Genomic DNA, 18,884 nt, shown 5'->3' with positions numbered 1-18,884 from the left:
AGCCCCCTGCTGCTGTAGGCCTTAAGTGGCCCCAACCCCTCTTTCAGAAACCGGCCCTGTCTGCAGGAGAGCATCACTGTGTGTAGTTTTAATTTCTATGTTTTATTTTTCTCAAATAACTGAATCCATTCTGAACACCACTGCCATTGATCACGAGCACGGTCACCTCCACCCTCCACCCTGTTCACCTCAGCTTGGCATGCGATGGATCGACGAGTCTTGATGGACGGGACACAACGCACTTGGTATGTCCAGTCCAGTGTGATGGAGATGTGGGTGAAATGGAACACAATGAGCTCCAGTGTGGATTCAGTGTGTAAAGATGGGGTAAAGATGGTGTATGTGAGTACGGGGGTTTCCCAAGCCAGTCCTGGGAAGCCCTCGCTAACACAGCCTTGGACTTGGCGCATGAGGAGCCAAGTAATTTAGGTCGAATCACACTTACACGTTTAAAAACATGAGATTCGACTCAGTGAATCGACTCAGTGATTCGTTCACAGTGAAAGACTTTATGAAAGGATGAAATTCTGCTGTGGAATAAACGGCTCAGTTAATTACATTTGCGTCGTTTTACTGGCTAAACAAGTAGTTCTTGATTAAACATGATCACGGCCCTGAGTCGGTTAACGTCCAGCAGCTACCACCCACCAGACGGACCACCAGGCTCCTCCTGCCACCCGTGTCTCCCCTCCTGCCACTGCGTACCTGCCTAATGACCACTATGGCCACTATTATTAATACTATTACCACCATTAACCATCATTACTCAAACCATCACTGCTATGATTATATTAGTTATGCTAAATTATGATTATTTGATTATTATGATTAAGATTATATTGCACACCTTAGTAGAACAGGCTTAATGACTTTTATTAATGATTGATAATAGTTCTGATCAGAGGAGGAGGAGGTCTTGGTTCCTCTCAAGGTTTCTTCCTCCAGCTCTGAGGAAGGTTCTCCTGCACGGGAACCCAGCTCCAGTCTGAGGACAACCGTGCGTCTCCCAGAGGCCTCAGCTCGGTTATGGTCAAATTGAGTTAGCCTCACTCATTAAGATCATGTTGGATGTCATGTGATGGACTTCGCGTCCATGAAGTAATTGGGAAGTAATTGGGAGGAAATGGAAAACGTGATTGGATAGAGCATGTGAGCAAGTTCAAAAGGCCATCGCCTTGCCAACACGCCATTGGCCACATTAACAGCTATTAAAGTCAACCTGAGTCAAAATTGACCTTATTTGCTGTTCGGTCAGGCCTCTTTTCAAAATGTGTTACGGTACTTGAAGAACTGGCATGGAATTTCCAGTTTCCCCATTCTGAGATGTAAAAACTGCATTTGGGAATTTTTGCATTAACTTGGTCTACGAAGGAACCACCTGACCACAGAAACGTCCTTATTTATTATGTATTTCTGTTAAATATATATATTTTTATAATGTATTGCTTTGTATTTATTTATATATTTAAATATTTTTATATTGAAAAATATAAATAAATAAAAAGCAATACATAATAAAAATGACCTCTGATTAGACGTCCACCACAGCAGGGTAAAGTTTATGATTTTGTGATAAATGATATGCTTATTGTGGATCTCCTCAGTGCTTAAAGAACAGTGACCCGCTGCATACTGGTCATATCAGTGCTAAAGGGTGTAAATGGCCCTGTTTGACTGGATGCAGTGCCACACATTAAGAGTTAAAATCAAATGGTGTTTTTTATTTATGTGAAAATATTGCGATAAGTAGAGTTACGTCATAACTGAATTTTGGGAGAAGGACCACACCCCAAACCCCTCCACTCGGTCCCCTAACTCCATATATAACCTACTTCACAGTCCAACCACATGTGGAACAAACCTCGCACCCTCCTCTTTCTATCTTCCATCACTCACCACAACAATAGTGGGGCCTAGCTTTATGCACGGACCACCGGAAAGTCTACCTGGACTGTTGGACAAAACACAGGGCGTGGTTCACACTTGCAAAATATCTATCCCATATCTAAGCGTTTAGTCATTTACAACAAAACCATATTTCTTTATTTAAGTTTCACACATGAAAGCTATTACAGTGCAAATCTTGGTCCCAGTCTTTAAAGTCATAAAAATAAGAGTTTTAATGGCACTACAGAAGCTGCAGGAGTCAATTATTCTGCATAGTTTAACAATAATAAACAACAGTCCAGTGCAACAAAACATTTTCCATATTTTCCAACATCAAATCGCTTCATTTCAGACCTGAGAGCAGAATCTCTCAGCCAGCGAACCCAAGCCCAAAGACGAGGGCGGTCCATTGGCAACGTACCTCGTGCTTTTCTTATTGGACTCTGGGCTTGAGTTATCCAGCTAAACTGAGAAGCTGTGCTTTGTGAATCACCCGTCTGAAGCCCAGGAACTACAATCAGTAAAGAAAAGCTCAATATAAAACCACAAGAGGAAGAAAGAAAGAAAGCTTTGGGAAAGTTTCAGTAAAGTTTCAGTAAAGTTTCAGTAAAGTTTTAGTCTGACGGCTGAAGATCGCTGATCCTCTTTTCCTTCTGTTCGGCTCTTTTTGATCGCCTTCAGTGCAACAGTTCTCAAACCCCGACCCTCAGTGCCCCTCGGTTTACTTGGAAGGGGCGAATCCCACTCGATCATTGTCTCTGTCGAAGACTGTGTAGTAGCGTCCGATGAACACATCCCCCAGGATCCAGAGGGGGCCAGCAGGGGGCGGCACGTCCATCCCCATGAAGCCAGACAGGCAGATACTCACGCCCAACTGAGTCTCCTGAAAGAGAGAAAGAGAGGGAGGAAGGGGACTGTTGTGTTTAATGAACAAATGGACCCAAAACATTTGGGAGAATCGTTCAGAATTGAGTCCATATTCATACAGAACACTGAACAACGATGAAACCATAAAACCCGAGTTCTGTCCAGGTCTAAGGGGGAGAGGTGGGCATGTCCCCTGTATGCCCTGAAGCAAACCTCTGACACGGAGTAAAATCTTTGGCCAAACCATCACTTTAAATAAAAGGTGCATTTGACCCATCTGTGGTAGTGAACACACACTCACACACTAGTGAACTAGGGGCATTGAGCACACTCACACACACACCCAGAGCGGTGGGCAGTCAACTCCAGCACCCCGGGAGCAGAGAGGGTGACAGAAGGGCCCTGCTCAAGGGCCCAACAGTGGCAGCTTGCCGAGCCCGGGTATCCCACAACCCACAACCCTGCCATTAACACCACCATCCTGGAGTATCCACTGGACTTTCTACAGAGGCCTTATTGAGAGCATCCTGACCAGCATGGGACCAGTCTGGGACCACCTCAGACCAGAAGGCTCTCCAGAGCCTTGCATCCTTTCTGGATCTGTACCAGTCAGTCAGGACAGTAGGAGAGTGTAAGAGTGTGTTACCTGGACAACGTAGTCTTTTCCCGTCATGTTGAACATCTGTCCTCCCAGACTGATGGAAATCGTGGGGAGGGAGGGAATCTTTTTGCAGTCAATAAAGTACTACAGGAAGGAAGCAGAGATCATCATCATCATCATCATCATTATCATCATCACTCCTGTACCCATAACATTCACCAACTGTTCATTTTCACTTAGTCTGTAAAACAAACGAAGCTCGCTGCTGGTGCGAGACAGGGAGTGAGGGGGCAGCAGGGGGTGGAGTCATACAACATCATCATCTGCTTAAGGGCATTTAACAACTTTGTGTACATGTGTGTGTGTGTGTGTGTGTGTGAGAGAGAGTGTGTGTGTGTGTTCTCCTCACCTCCCCCATCAGCAGAGGGATAGCACCGATGGCTTTGTTCAGAGCTCGAATCTCCTGAGCAGGTCCCACAATCATGGAGGTGCCAGTATCAGCGATCGCCTGGCAGCCACCCTTGCAGAGCGCCAAGGTGCCTCCGACCTGAACCCTGCAGACCAATCAGCACGGCCATCAGTCCTCAGTGTGAATCAGCACCACTGTCTGGGAGCTACAAAGGGTGTGTGCGACGCTGTACAGCAGCATGTGCTTTAATTAGGTGGGAGGGGTTTATCCAGATCACGTATTTGAGATAAGACGGGAAGTCAGGCTGTTTATTTGACCTCAAGTGGAGACTAGAAATGACCTGACTGGATCTTTTAGCCCCATCAAAGCCCAGATTTCTAATTTTATAAATTATTATTGAAAAAATTGCAATTTTCTTTTTGTTACAGAAAAATGTATGAACGAGTCGTTTCACTCTGCACCACTAGGGGGAACTGCAGCTCTAGCAGCGCCACAATAATTAAACCACAATATCTGATTGGACAGCGGTGACTGGTCAGGCTACGTACTCGTCCATCTTGAACTGCCAGTAGGCTTTACGGGTGACGGGAACGTAGTGAAGATCTCCGTCAAAGTACTGCTGATCAAAACCTCCCAGCATCAGCTCACCCCCGATCTCTGCTCCAGGGTCCCTAAAGACAAACACACACACACACACACACACACACACACACACACACACACACACACACACACTGAGTGCCCAATACTGTTTGCTATTCCAACCTCAGCCTTTACTAATACTGACATCACAGACGCCTGCAATATGCAAATTAGCATCCTTGAAAATCCATAATTCTTACATTTGTTATTCTTATTAAACAACTAATTAAACTGGTTGGCTAATTAATATAAACCGAATTAAATGATCAGGTTCTGCAGGGTGTTCTCGGTATGCAACCAAGGCTCATTAAGGCTCAATGCTGGGGGGCTTTATACCCCTCTAGCCCACGCCTGGCATTAGGCAGCATGGAGCTCCAGAGAGTCCTATTCTATTGGCAGAGGGACTAGATAAACTGTGTGTGTGTGCATTTGCACATCCGTGTGAGCAGCAATGAGTGAAACGTAAAGTAGCTGAACGCATTCATTAGAAGGGGTGTCCACAAACATTTGGACATATAGTGTAAGTGGTGTCCAACATTAGTGCTGCAGCTAAAACTCATGTTTCTGCACATTTTCCACCATTTGCTCACTAATTTGATTAACCAGCAGCAGAGAGAGAGAGAGAGACAGACTGTCCCCCATTACAAACTCGCTCGCTCACTCGCACACTCGCACACTCTCTCTCTCTCTCTCTCTGTCTTCCACCCAGAGTCACATGCCTGAGGCACAACAGCAGCAGTCTTTCGCCACCTCTCACTGCTGAGATAAGAGGAAGCTCAGAAAACGGACCCCAGAGTTACAGAAGAGCTCCTGAGCTTTAAGGAGGAACCACAGCAGATCAGACGGCTCAGTCTCCCTGGGCTAGGTGTGCTGGAGCCGGACGTAAGCCCTGCATGACCGTGGTCAGGGTTGGAGTGTGTGTGTGTGTGAGTAAGTGAGAATAAGAACAGACCTGTTCATGTAGAAGGAGAAGATGTTGCGGGGTAGGAGCTTGGCGGCCATGGCCGTGTCGAACACGGGCCTGACCCCGTCCACAGAGATGGAGGGGTAGGCCATGCCGAGCACCCCGTCAAACCGCGCCACAGCGAACACAATGCCCGGCTGCTTCACCGCCTCAGCAAACTGCTGCCCGGTCACGTCCAACCCTGCCAGCTAGACACACCCCCCCACACACACACCAGTAGCAGCCGTTAGCATTATTTAACTCAGAGTATGTTTTTGGACAAAAGTATTTGGACACCTGCTCAATTATTGTTTGTTCTGAAATCAAGGGTATTAAAAAGAGCTGATCCTGCAAATTTGTCTGTAGCTTGTGTTGAGTTTTGAGACTGTGACTTACGTTGACCGTGTCCTGACTGATGAAGCCAGACAGACTGCCTCTCCCGTACCGGATGGAGAACGCGGTGCCGTTCTGCACGTAGGTGCTGGACTTCTTAGAGTTGTAGCGATGGTGCAACCCTGGAAGAAAGAGAAAGAGAAAGAGAGATAGAGAGAGATTAATTAAGATTAGAAATTATTAATATTGTTTAATTATTAGTATTGTGTGTATACAGTCCCGCCAATAAAGCTTCTTTAATTCTGCTTAACAGTGGGACTGGATATAATACATGTAAGTAAACACAATGGTCAGCACTGGGCAATCCTGAGGTCAGCCAAACATGATCGAGATCATGTCCAATGAAAGACACGCATCTCCATTTTTAGTTTTCTGCTTCTGAACACTGTGTAAATAACTCTGGATGAATGGACCAATAGAAAAGCTCTAAATTATTTGAAATAGACTCTTATTTTACATCGACAGCCAACAATTTGGAGATACAAGTTTTTAATTGGACAGCAACGATATACAGTACGGTACAATGATCAATGACATCGTTATCAGGCCTAACGCCCACAGCAGGACGAATAAGAGGAACAGCCTCCGCTGACTCACAGCAGGCCAGGTCTAGGAAGGAGCAGTGGATGGACGGCACCCACAGGTTGGAGGAGCCCGTATCGAACAGCACGGTGAACTTCTGCGGGGGCGTCCCGATGCTGATCACGCCGAAGTACTGCGCCTGACACAGCAACAGAAAAGGACAATTACTGAGATGGATCACTATTTACACTCGTCATCATCATCATCATGATCTACTACTACTGACCACCGTTTTCCCTTCACCACTCCACAGGGTTCCTGAGCCAGACCCTTGTATTGTCTAAGGTTTAAACTAGCAGAGCGATGAGTTTGTGGGCGGGATTTATGTAAATATTGGGGGTTGTCACTATAGCGAGTCAAGACTGTGATGTCACAGTTTGGGGGGTTTTAGAATCGGCTCGTTTTCCAGCTGTTTAATACCTTCATCCAGAACATCCTGCAGCATGTGCTCTTCAACGGACACGCAATGACCGCTGCTGCAGGTGTCCACCACTGAATTAGGTGGGGATTTTTTATTTTTTATTTTCCCTTTAAGTGTGACCTCTATGTTAGGATTCAGCTGGTCTTTATGAATCAGATTGTCCAGGTTTTCCACCCTTTAGAAGTACGAGTTGGTGTAATGCCCAGTTTAAGGATGCTGCTTGTACGGATCTGTGTGGAAACCTGGTGCTTACATCCATGAAGTTGGTGAGTTTCTCTGCAGGGGAGGGTGGAGGAGAAGTGGTGGTGGTGGCTGGTGGGACAGTAGTGGCGTTAGTGGGAGCAGTGGTCTCATCCTGCCAGACGGTCTCTCCAGTTTCTCTGCCCTTAGCCTTCAGCTCTTCAATGGTTAGGCCGTTGTCAGCCAGCAGGCGGCGCACTGTGCGCGTTTTGTGCAGGGGGATTCTGCAGAGGGTGGGAAAGGGGAATTAACAGCCCGGCCACAGCAGTCACACATCAACCACTTTTTAAACAACAGACAGCTGAACACAGGGTCGCCTTCATCTACACCAACAGTCAGGAGTAGCAGTCTGCAGCTATTCTCCTGCTCGTCATTCGAATTTTCCGTTCCACCTTAAATGAGCCGCAGCTGCACTGAAGCGCCTACAGCTGCCAGCCAGTAATACAGTGGAATTTAAGGTGGACCGGACACTTCCAAAAACAAGCAGTCTAACTTTTTTCAAGTAAGCTGCAAACTTTTCAGATGAGCACTAAGTATTGTTTAAAGTTATAAATCGTTTCTAAAATAATAATAATAAAAAAATAGTAAAGCAATATTAAAATATGCAAATACGGTAGCTACGTTTTCTGCCCAAACAGGAAGTAAACAACATTTACCTGATAACTGCATCGCCGTTCACAACAAACAGCATCAGCAAACCCCAAATCAGCCGAAATCCAGCCATGTTTTCTTCGTTTTGCCCTTAAAACTGCAGAAATCTTCTAACTGCTAGCTACGGTCCCTCTCGGCGCCCTGTGGCGTACAAGCAAATGCGGCGCTTGATCCGCCACAGCCGTCTCGGGCAGCTTCGTCTATCCTCGGCTCTCTCCGTTCACCTCAAATCTGATTGGCTTGTCGCGCAAAACGTGGCCCCCGATTGGCTGAAGCAAATGTCAACGCTTCCTGAAGAAGTGTCATGAGACAGTGGCTGCGTCCGAAACCCCACGCTAGTGCACACTTCACTGACTAACCTAACGAGTGCGATTAGGCGCCGTGTCTGCATGCTAGCCAGTGAGCTAGCGCGATAGGGAGCGATTGGGGACGCAGCCAGTGTCGCCCATCTTGTACGGAAGCGGATTGTTGTTCGCAGGGGTGGTGAATAAATGGAAGCAGAGTCTAAATAGTTGTTTAATGCCTCTTTAAAACTCACTCACAGACTGTTAAACCACATTAAATGATTATGGATAAAATGCTTTTTCTATTCCCCCCTATTTTGATAAAGGTTTGGCCTAAAACAGTGCCTGCGGAAGGATACACGGAGATAAAATAGTCCCTAAAAGAAACGTTGTTTTGTTTAGATTTGGCTGTATGTCACCATCATCACTATTCCATACATAACTTAGAACACGTGTTTTGGTCTGGCTGTGGGTTTTTGGGCAGTAAACAAAATACCTCCTGTCACCAGCACTTCATGCAATGAGCCCTTTCACACCCCACTCAGCCCTCTCTGAATGGCTGCCCCCAGCAGGACCAGTCAGTTATTTAGTGCTGGACAGTTTAAAACATCAGTGTTTCCCCCTTTAAAAACTCAGAGTAATACCATGACTATTTACATACTCAATAAACTCCCCCACCTAAATACTGGCCCATTACTCAACATGTACTTCTGTGTCACCACCTAAAGAGGAAGCTGTGGCCGGCCACCAAGCCAGCAAGTTCCTGTAGGACAGCAACCGTACTTTACTGCTTTAGCTGTAGATATCTAGTTCCCTTCGCTCTTTCGGACTGTCTTAGAAAAGGAAAGGTCAGTAAAAGGTGAGGAGAGGGCCTTGCCATTCAACAGCGAACAGACCAGGTATAGGTGCATGTATCTGTGACCCATCTGTGGTAGTGAACACACACATACACACCAGTGAACTAGGGGCTGTGAGCACACACACACACAGCTGGTGTCTGGTCTCGGGCGATCTAAGCTGGTTGAGAAATCCCTATGTCCTGTATGTGCCCTGTATGACCTTCAGGACCCAGAAGAGAGCCAGTCCTCCAAACTGAGGCTCCTGAAGAGGAGGAAAGAGGTCACACTCTCAGATGTCCACATGTCCAGTGCTGTAGACCAGGCCTTACGGAGTCAGAATGGACCATTGGGTCTTTGTTGAGAGCCTTGTTATTCAACAGCTGACAGACAAGGTATAGGTGCATGCATCTGTGTCCTCTGCATTTGACCCATCTATGGTAGTGAACACACACATACACACACACTAGTGAACTAGGGGCTGTGAGCACACACCCATACCCAGAGAGGGCCCAACAGTGGCAGCCTGCCGAGCCCGGGTATCGAACCCACAACCCTGCCATTAATAGCCTATAGCTCTGACCGCTGAGCACCGCTGTGTTCATGTATATCCAGGTGTTCATGCATGACTTTACATCATAAACTCTGCATATAAACAAAGAAGGCCTGGCAGACTGACAGACCTACAGACAGACAGACAGACAGACAGACTGGGTGTCTCTTCAGGTGTTTGTATTGTTCTCTCAGTCTGGCTGCTGAATTCTGACACTTCTCTCCCTCTGAATTTGGTTCAATTTCAGTTATTGGGTCTCCATGTGCTACAAAAATGAGAAGCTTGCGCCACCCAGTGGAGGAGGGCAGGTCCAGCAGTTGTTTTGATTGTAGTTATTTTTAATACAGTTTCAGCATCTCCTGCTATTAAAGAGCACTTCTTCTACCCTGCTGATAACCTATGAGGAATAAGATGGTTGACAATCCCAATGTCCTGTATGTGTCCTGTATGACCTTCTGGACCCAGAAGAGAACCAGTCCTCCAAACTGAGGCTCCTGAAGAGGAGGAAAGAGGTCACACTCTCAGATGTCCACATGTCCAGTGCTGTAGATCAGGCCTTACTGGATCTGTGCTTTCTTCTGGGTCTCTCACTGGAGTTAGGCACATCCAGAAGAAGATCAGGGAGAACCCCCTCAGCGGAGAACCCCCTCCATCTATCTGTTCCCCCCCCCTGTCTAAATGAACTGAATGACCCTGGATGATTTATCTGACTTATGACTTACAATATTACTCATATCACAGAGGTGAGCCAGTGTAGTGTTGGGAGTCTTGCCCAAGGACTCTTACTGAGTAAACTCTGAGTAAACTGGGACATTTTTACAAGACAAGACATTTTTAACAGTGCAGTGCCGAGATTTATATATAATATCAATTAAAATATCTATTTTTCCAACATCGTTGGCTCCCACAACTCCAAAACCCCAGTTTAACCCCTGTGAATGGAATAAGCAAACTATTCTGACGCAAAGACACGTATCTTCAGACCTGCTTTGCTTTATTGAGATGAAACAGGATCGACATGAAGTTTCTGGATCTGAATTCCAAGCATATTTCAGTCAGGCAGAGATGAGGTGTCAATATCCACAACCTGGCGACGTATCATTTAATCATATATACCTGTATAAAACACAACCGTATGAACCAAATCAGTACAACACTTGAAAATATGGTCGCAACAAAGTGAAATACTAATACTATAAATAGAACAGTAGTAATAATAAGGTGACAGTGTGACACATATGGGTGAAAATCACATAAGACTGGAGGGGAAATGAAGGGTGAGCTCTCATGTCTGACCTCTCTCGTCACCTCCTTCTTTGGCCAGTTTAAGGGCTTTCCCTTAAACCATAAACATGTCCACACTGACGGATATGTGGCGACTGAGTCTTAGGCCGCGTCTAACTTTGGGGTTTACACTTGCGTGTTTCTGAAAGGGTGTGTTCAGCATGGCTCCAGTCCTCCAGTACACTAAACTGGAAGTCTACCCTCTCTCTAGCCTCCTTAGCTCTCTAGCTCCGCCCATGCGAGCAGCTGACATCTTAAGAACTCGAAGAAACTGTGGATTAAATAATGTGAGACTGCAACATCGCTAGAACCTTAGAAACAGGTCACATGTGCCTATGCTGGCAGAATGAAGGCACAGGGATACATTAGTCGTCTGCTCTGGTGGGAACTCGCAGGTACTACACGTTCACATGCACACGGTCTTACTCGGCCTATAGACTGATCTAAAGACCAGTTCATTCGCTTACATGCACACACATGCATCACTGACCGGCTGAACACATCTACAGCACGACCCCCCCCCCCCTCCTGCATCTCCCCTCTGTTCCTGACTAGATGTTTGGTATAAGGGTCGCTCAGCAGCAAGTGCCGTTCACCAGACCTTGGTCCACGGGGATTCATTCAATTTAAGCCAAAAGTTGAAAATCACTGTAACAATGACCTTAAGTGACCTCATTTTCATAACACGCAGCTCAAATCTAGTGTCAGGCGGGATGTCATCGGCCGGTCAGTCAGTTAACCTGGAGAAGGGGGAGTGTCAGCTGGTCATCAAACTGCTCTGACCGAAAGTCTTCGAGTCCAGCTCAGTGATCACAACCATGGAACGTCCAGCAGTCCAATGAGTGGACTTGTACAACTAGTCCCATCCGAGTAGGGCTTAATAGAGATCAAAGGGGAACTACAAAGGGTGAAGGGAGCTCACACTGGACTACAAAGGCCAGAGGCAACGTTTACTAAAGATTTAGAAATCTGACACGTATGGTTCATTTAAAATTAAATAAAAATATGATAAGATCTCTATAAGATTGATTGCACGTATTAAATAGCTGTCATCAACTAAAACCGCACTGTAGCTCAGGGTGGTGTTTGTGAATTGTCAATCTTGTCAAAACACGACAGAGGTGGCTGTTTCCATTCCACAAATGGCAGAGTGACTGAACATTCGCTCGCAAGAACACCATTAAAAGCCCTCACAGGCAAAGAGCACCATGACTTATCTTACACTGCAGCAAAGCCAAAATCAGGGACCAGCAAAGTCCATTCCTATGGATTCCTGTAGATAGACACCATTAATTAAGCTTATTTATATCAATATCTTAATATCTATATCCAATACTCCAACAGAAATCTAACATCAGCCAAAACAACCGTCAGAACTCTCGTTCTACGTACGCTGCGCTGCCCTCCGTCCGGCTGTACATTCAGAGCACTGTTGGTGCTGTTGTGAAATCCCTGATTGTGGCTTTAAGAGCAGCCGAGTCTCAGGACCAGTCTACAGCGCGAGAAAGACAGGACGAGAACTGATCCCAGAACAGCTGGTTAAGCTGACCCACAAGCTGGTAACATGTGTAGCATGGAACAGCGTGTGTGTGTGTGTGTGAAAAGAATGTGTGTGCTGTTGTACAGATAGCCTGTGTGTTTTGTGAGTGTGTGAGTGTTGAGAGTGTAAAGAGCTGATTGAAAAGCTGGGTCTAGCTGTGATTGTTTTGGCTGTTGATGACGTTTCCACCAGGGGGCGCAATATGGATGGAGTCCAGGATGGGCCTCAAAACCTGACCGAATGGGCTGGTGGATGAGAGAGAGAGAGAGAAAGAGAGAGAGGGAGATAGAGAGAGAGAGGGAGAATTTAAGTTTAGTTATTAATAATTGTTGTTAATAATGACAATAAATATTCATATTTATTTAAACTCTCCAAATTTGCATAAATGGCTGTAACATTGGCTTTAACTCTGAGCTGAACTGAGCTGAACTGGCCATTAGCTCCTGATCTGGCAGAGCACAGTAATGCATGGTGGCACAGGCGTCTGTTAGCTGGTGTGGTGGAATTGGGGACCCAGTGCTTTCCTCAGAGGGTGTCGTACTTGAAGCTCGAATGTATCGAAGGAGCTGTGGGTTAAGCCCTTACTCTCCCAGTTTCGTGAGCACTGCTAGTGCTAGGAGGAGCTGCAAACAGGTGAGACACTGGATAGAAGACGTCCAGCAGTCCAGGCACTGGAGAACTGTCTGATGCCTTCACTAAGTGAGTGGACTTGAGGTGGATCACCTCGTTGCCCTTCGTTATTAGGCTGGGATAAGGTGGAGTAGCTCCATCCCAACAGCGAAGGGTTCAGCCCAAAGTATATTCCACACCAGGCAGTTATGCTGTGGGTGATAAGGGTCACTGGTTGGAGGACGGGACCATCGTACACCAGGAGGGTTCTGATTCTATGATTCTGTGCCCACGTTATGTCCTAGTTTGCGCTGTGTTCGCTCAGTGGCTCTTGACTGTATGTGTGTGGAGAACACTTACGTGGAGAGCACCTCAGACGGCAGGTCTGTGATGTAGGAGGGAATCTTCATGCCCGTTAGAAACTGAGCCACTTCATTAGTGAAGGTGTTGCAGTTGTGCTCAAACAGCCTGTACCTTTCCCCTCTGTAGAGAGAGAGAGAGAGAGAGAGCTCTTTTTAATAGCCTTGATTTCAGAAGAAACAATGAGTGAATGGGCAGGTGTCCCAATACTTTTGTCCATATGGAATGTCTCAGTTCGCTCTTAAAAATAAAGGTGCTTCAAAGGATTCTTTAAGAGATGCTGCAGAAGAACCACTTTAGGTTCCATGAAGAACCTGGAAATTTGGTGAAGAACCTTTACATCAAGGGAAGGTTCTCGAGACCTTTAAAAGGGTCTTGACACTCACAAACCTGGTTCTTCACAGACCCAAAAGTGGTTCTTATGGTTCTTCTCCACAGTCTTCTACAGACTCACCTATATGTGGTCTCTCCAAGTGAAGACAGGTAGTCCATAAAGATCTCCTCAGTCACCTCAGTGTTCCCCAACTCCACCACTGTGTCGGGTGGGCCAAGCATAGTACCACCCTGCAAACACACACACACACACACACACCTTCATCTACAACCCTTTTCATATCCAGCTGAGGTTCTGTATGTCTAACAAAGCTCTAATAAAAGCCCCTAGCCCCCCCCCCCCCCCCTGCAGTGTGAATGAGGTGGGGAGGCTTACTGGGGGGCAGCTGGAGATGCCCACGCCTCCAAAGAAGAACTCCTCCCCGTACACCACTATGGACGTATGCCTGCAGGAAGACCAGCAGAACTGATTAACCTGTAATTACCACCCTGTTACACAATCAGAGAAACACACCACAGAGGAATCAGGCTAAGAGACAACCTGCAGTTCAGCGAGACTCACCAGATTCCATCCAGCTGCTTCCCTGTGAAAACAGAAAGCAGAGGAGGTCAGGCTCAGTATCGTCCAGCTCAACATCGTCCAGCTCAACATCAACCATCACCATCATCATTCTCACCAAAGACTGTCCACACTCACACAGTTCCTACAACTTCTAATTACACTGGTTCTGCTACCAGGAGGAATCAGGAACCTTTGCCATAAAATAAATAAATAAATAAATAAATAATATTTCCTGTTTATACTCACTGTATTTTTGAAGACAGTGTAGGATACACTACAGCACTACTTTCAAAGCCGATAGATAAATAGCTGTGTGTGTGTGTGTGTGTGTGTGTGTGTGTGTGTGTTTGTGAGTACAGTTTTAGGTAAACCAAAAATTCCTAAACTAAAGAACTAAATTAACTTCCTTTTTGTAAGTAATTTTGTATCTGAACTGAATAATCTGGATAATATAATATATAATATAATTTAATAAAAATCAGAATCATTGTGTATCTGAATGTAATAATGTGGATAATTGTATATGTGAACTGATTAATCTGGATTATTTTGATTCTGAATGGCTTCATCTGGACTATTTTGCAAGTATGGATTTGAACAGAATCATCTGAATTATTTTGTATCTGAACGAAATAATCTGGAAAAGGTTGGATTTGAACTGAATAATCTGAATTTGCATAATCCGGATCATTTCACATGTGAATCGACTAATCTGGATTATTTTGCATCTGAAATGGAATAATGTGAACAGATTTGAATTTAAACTGAATCATCTGAATCATTTTGGATCAGAATTGAACAATTCCATGCATTCAATTATTATTAATATCATTTTTTAAATATTTACTTGCATCTTTTATAATAAAATATGATTTGTTAAATTACTGAGTTCAGTTTCAGAGTGCTGAGAGTGTACATGAGTTAATTCCCAGTATTTTCCAGTCATTATTGCCATGGTAACAGCTAGCAACGTTAGCAGTGGCGTATTACATCTGTTACTGTTACAGAGCTGAACAGCTGGATATGAACAGTCTCCGATTCTGATGCTTCAGAGATGATCGACGGATCCGTCGGGCTCCCACACTGCAGGAAATACAGTAACCCGCTCCTGCGCTGGTGGACTGGTGGCTGGTCAGGGAATGGTGGTTTGATGTGAGCATAATTAGCATAAACACAGTATGATCAGCTGGGAGCAGCCGTGCCAGTTAACCCTTATTAAACCTCCTGGTTCACTCGTGAGGTGTTTAACCCCTCTGAAGGAGATCACTGGAGACTCTGGAGGCCGGGAAGCTGGATCAGGGTCAGACTGCAGAATTCTGAAGCTTCTGAACGTCTCGATATGAAGAGATATGAAAGGCCCAGCGGACTCAAGGACTTTCCGCTCGTCAGACGCTTTAACAGACATCATAATATTAACACCATCACTGTTAAGGCTGGCAGATGTTGCTATGGTAGCCGTGCTGTGAGAAAACTGAGGAAAAGAGAAACTCATTAGCTCTCAATAGAGCATCAGCAGAAACCTCTGGACTGTTTTACATCCCCCTCACTCCCTCGCTCTCTCCCCCTCACTCCCTCGCTCTCTCCCCCTCACTCCTTCGCTCGCTCACAATTATGTACACACAGAAATCTCTGGCATCCTAATCAACGGTGTTATGAGCTGTTTATCTGGACGGTAGGTTTATCAGTTATTAGACACTGACACTGGAATAAACACTAATTGATTAATAAAGGATCCGCTGTGATTTCTGGTCATTTCTTCATGTGTTTAAGCAGCTTCACCATGTCCAGTCGTCCCCTGGAGGAAGGCCAGTATCTCCAGTTCCCATCCTACACCTAGTTTATTGGACCAGTCCTTCATTAAAGTGTTACATTTACATTTACAGCATTTAGCTGAGAGACTTACAGGGTTACCCGTATTACAGAGGCGGGTGTAGTGTTAGGAGTCTTGCCCAAGGACTATTATTGGTGTAGCGCAGCACAGTCACCCAGACCAGGAATCGAACCCCAGCCTCCCACGTGGTGTGATAGCTCACTGGCAGGTAGTGGTGTTATCTGTTGCGCCACACCAACCACAACTTACTTCAACTTATGTTTTTTTTATTTTTATAAAAATGATCATGATGATGTCATAATTCTGCCATGTTTCCAGCTATCAGACGTTATTAGAACATTTACCAACATTTTTCTTAACATTTTCAGGAAGGTTAGTCTGTATCCTTACAGAAATAAAGTTCCAGGAATGTTCAGAAAATGATATTATAATGGTTTACAGAGTTAGTAGAGTAAGTGATATTTCTGGTAACATAAGGCACCAATTTGGGACACTAGCACATAAAAAAATAAAAATAAAATAAGCAGTTAATTTGCATTGGTATACAAATAATTTTAATAGATAAGTAAATATAGAATTACTTTACAACTATATAATAACTAAAATGATTTATATTAAATATTCTACAATATTTTATCTTGTATTTATATTTATTTTGAAAATATGGCAAATGCACAATAGATGGCCAACAGCTGGCGACTTATTATATATAACAACTTAATAAGTCCAATATAGTAGTTCAATAAGTTAAACAACCCATAAGTCCAATAGTCTATTGCACAAATAAATGTTACGGAAACGTTAACAAACAGTGAATGAAATCATTCTAGAAACATCCCAACATGACCAAAATCATATTTATATAATATTTACAGAAACTGGTAACATAAACTTAAACTATACTAAATAACTAAAGAAATTTGAAGATATGTTCTTGTTTTTAGATAATAGTGGTGGTTCTGAAGAAATGTTTGTTTCTTCAGAAAGTTTTGAGGAAAAAAGTGATTCATTTGCAATGCTATTGATATTTTGGGAAAAAATCATCCATTATTTAGAGAATATGCAATAATTATCAGATGATAAGTGAAATTTGTGAGAATGTAAATACTTATTAGAAGAAAAGTTATTATAATGAGACATTAATTAATAAAATAAGCCATTTTTAAGAGAATTCTCATAAATGAATGCCTTTTAATTAATTTGCAATGCAATTGATATTTTTGACAAAGAAGCCATTACTTAGAAAGATTTGAGATTTTAATGAAAAACATGATATATCATTAAATATATATATATATTAATACTAAATATTCTAATTCTAAATAAACTAATACCTTATTCCCTGATTAATTTGTGATACTATTGATATTATTGACAAAATAAGCCATTATTTAGAGAATTTTAAGAAACTAAAGCCTTATTTTGAGATGGTAAGCAATATTTGTGAGAAATTAAGTCCTTATTTTGAGATTTGCCAGGGAAAGTGATTATAATAGGATGTTAATCAATATTTTAGAGAAAATAGACATTAAAAAAGACGAATGCACTATTCTGAGATTAAAGGTGATAATTTTGAAAAAGAGGTCATTATTTTGAGATTTGTCATTAAAAAGTGATTATAATAAGATGTTAATTATTATTTTAGAGAAAATATACATTATTTAGAAAGAAATTAAGAAACAAATGCAGTATTTTGAGATGAAAGGTGAGATTTGTGAAACAAATAGGTCCTTATTTTAAAATATAATAAGATATTAATTATTATTTTAGAGAAAATAGACATTTAGCAATTTTTAAGAAACTAATGCCTTATTTTGAGATGTTAAGTGATATTTGTGAGAAATTAGGTCCTTATTTTGAGATTTGTCATGAATTTTTTAAATTATAATATGATGTTAATTAATATTTTAGAGAAAACAGACATTATTTAGAGAATTTTAAGAAACAAATGCACTAATTTGGAATTAAAGGTGATATTTGTGAGAAATTAAGTTCTTATTTTTGACTTTTTAAATTAATATTTAAGCAAAAAGTCACTATTTCGTTTATAAAATGATGAAGTAATCTGCATTGCTCGAGCCTGATGGCTATTTCTGAGAACAGACGTCCTTATTTTGAGATGTTTCTGAGGAAATACTTAATTATATTGGATAGTTATCGATATTTTAGAGAATATAAGATATTAATTTGAAATGCTAAGTGATATTTTTAAGAAAATGGGGCATTAATGAGGCTTAATTCTTAAGTTGGCATCCAATTCGCCAGCCTTATGTTCGAATTGTCCGTTCCACCTTAAATGGTGCAGCAGTTACAGTACTAGCGCCTCAGGCGCCTCAGGCGCTAGTACTGTAACTGCTGCACCATTTAAGGTGGAACGGACAATTCGAACATAAGGCTGGCGAATTAGGAAATCAGCAGTAAATACGTGTCAGCAGGTTAAATGGGTTATCCATAAGGAGAGAAATAGACCTTATGTTCTTGATAAACATAAAAAAAAATCACTATTAATATTTTTATTATTAATAATAACAAACAAATCCAGCTCAATCGGTTCATACACCTCCTGCACGCCGTTCACACGGTCTCTGCTCCACTCACCCAGCATGATGGGGCTCAGCTGGCGAGCCATTCCTCTCGACAGGTCATAAATGTAGAGCTGGACAGGGAAAGCAGCTGTGCCGTTGGGATCCATGCTGGATTCGCTGGGTTTTAGTAGCTAATGGTGCTGCTGCTGATGATGATGATGATGATGATGATGCTGGTGATGAAGCGCAAAGAAAATACGCAGCGGAATCAAACCCTTCTCCAAATGAAATAAACAGAATTAATCTCTATTTCTGCGCGTGGTCTCAATATCTAGGACGTAAATAACATAAGAGGTTTATAAATACTCATATACGGTCATCATCAGCCCAGGTGTCCGGCTTACAGCGCCTTCTGCTGTTCAGGAGTCAGGCTGCAGTTCTCGTGTATGACCACAAGGGGCGACAAACAGCACCGCGATGTTAAATTATGCGTATTTACAAGGATTGTGATTATATACTGCATTAAAAATC

At 43.3% G+C, this 18,884-nt stretch overlaps 2 protein-coding genes across 3 annotated transcripts; both read right to left on the bottom strand.

The window, feature by feature from the left end:
* Positions 1 to 2,020: 2,020 nt before the first annotated feature.
* On the bottom strand, positions 2,021 to 7,847 carry napsa (napsin A aspartic peptidase). The gene is made up of 9 exons (XM_072675098.1): positions 7,642 to 7,847; positions 6,999 to 7,209; positions 6,340 to 6,463; positions 5,746 to 5,864; positions 5,359 to 5,558; positions 4,313 to 4,435; positions 3,765 to 3,909; positions 3,401 to 3,499; positions 2,021 to 2,770 (listed from the first exon to the last, which is right to left on the bottom strand). The coding sequence occupies exons 1-9, from the start codon at positions 7,707 to 7,709 to the stop codon at positions 2,609 to 2,611; spliced, it is 1,251 nt and encodes a 416-aa protein (XP_072531199.1). The 5' UTR covers positions 7,710 to 7,847; the 3' UTR covers positions 2,021 to 2,608.
* Positions 7,848 to 10,286: 2,439 nt separating this feature from the next.
* desi1a (desumoylating isopeptidase 1a) lies at positions 10,287 to 18,786 on the bottom strand. Of its 2 annotated transcripts, none has more exons than XM_072675099.1 (7): positions 18,720 to 18,786; positions 18,427 to 18,586; positions 13,998 to 14,019; positions 13,812 to 13,881; positions 13,557 to 13,666; positions 13,103 to 13,225; positions 10,287 to 12,378 (listed from the first exon to the last, which is right to left on the bottom strand). In XM_072675099.1, the coding sequence occupies exons 2-7, from the start codon at positions 18,518 to 18,520 to the stop codon at positions 12,285 to 12,287; spliced, it is 513 nt and encodes a 170-aa protein (XP_072531200.1). In that variant the 5' UTR covers positions 18,521 to 18,586; positions 18,720 to 18,786; the 3' UTR covers positions 10,287 to 12,284. The 2 variants fall into 2 exon arrangements, with proteins under 2 accessions (XP_072531200.1, XP_072531201.1); XM_072675100.1 differs by having other exon boundaries at positions 18,728 to 18,743.
* Positions 18,787 to 18,884: the final 98 nt, after the last annotated feature.

The sequence above is a fragment of the Salminus brasiliensis genome, chromosome 3 (genome assembly GCF_030463535.1).
Source record: "Salminus brasiliensis chromosome 3, fSalBra1.hap2, whole genome shotgun sequence".
NCBI classification, from domain to species: domain Eukaryota; kingdom Metazoa; phylum Chordata; class Actinopteri; order Characiformes; family Bryconidae; genus Salminus; species Salminus brasiliensis.
Note: the sequence above shows the minus strand (reverse complement) of the source record. Positions and strands in the feature narration are given on the sequence as shown.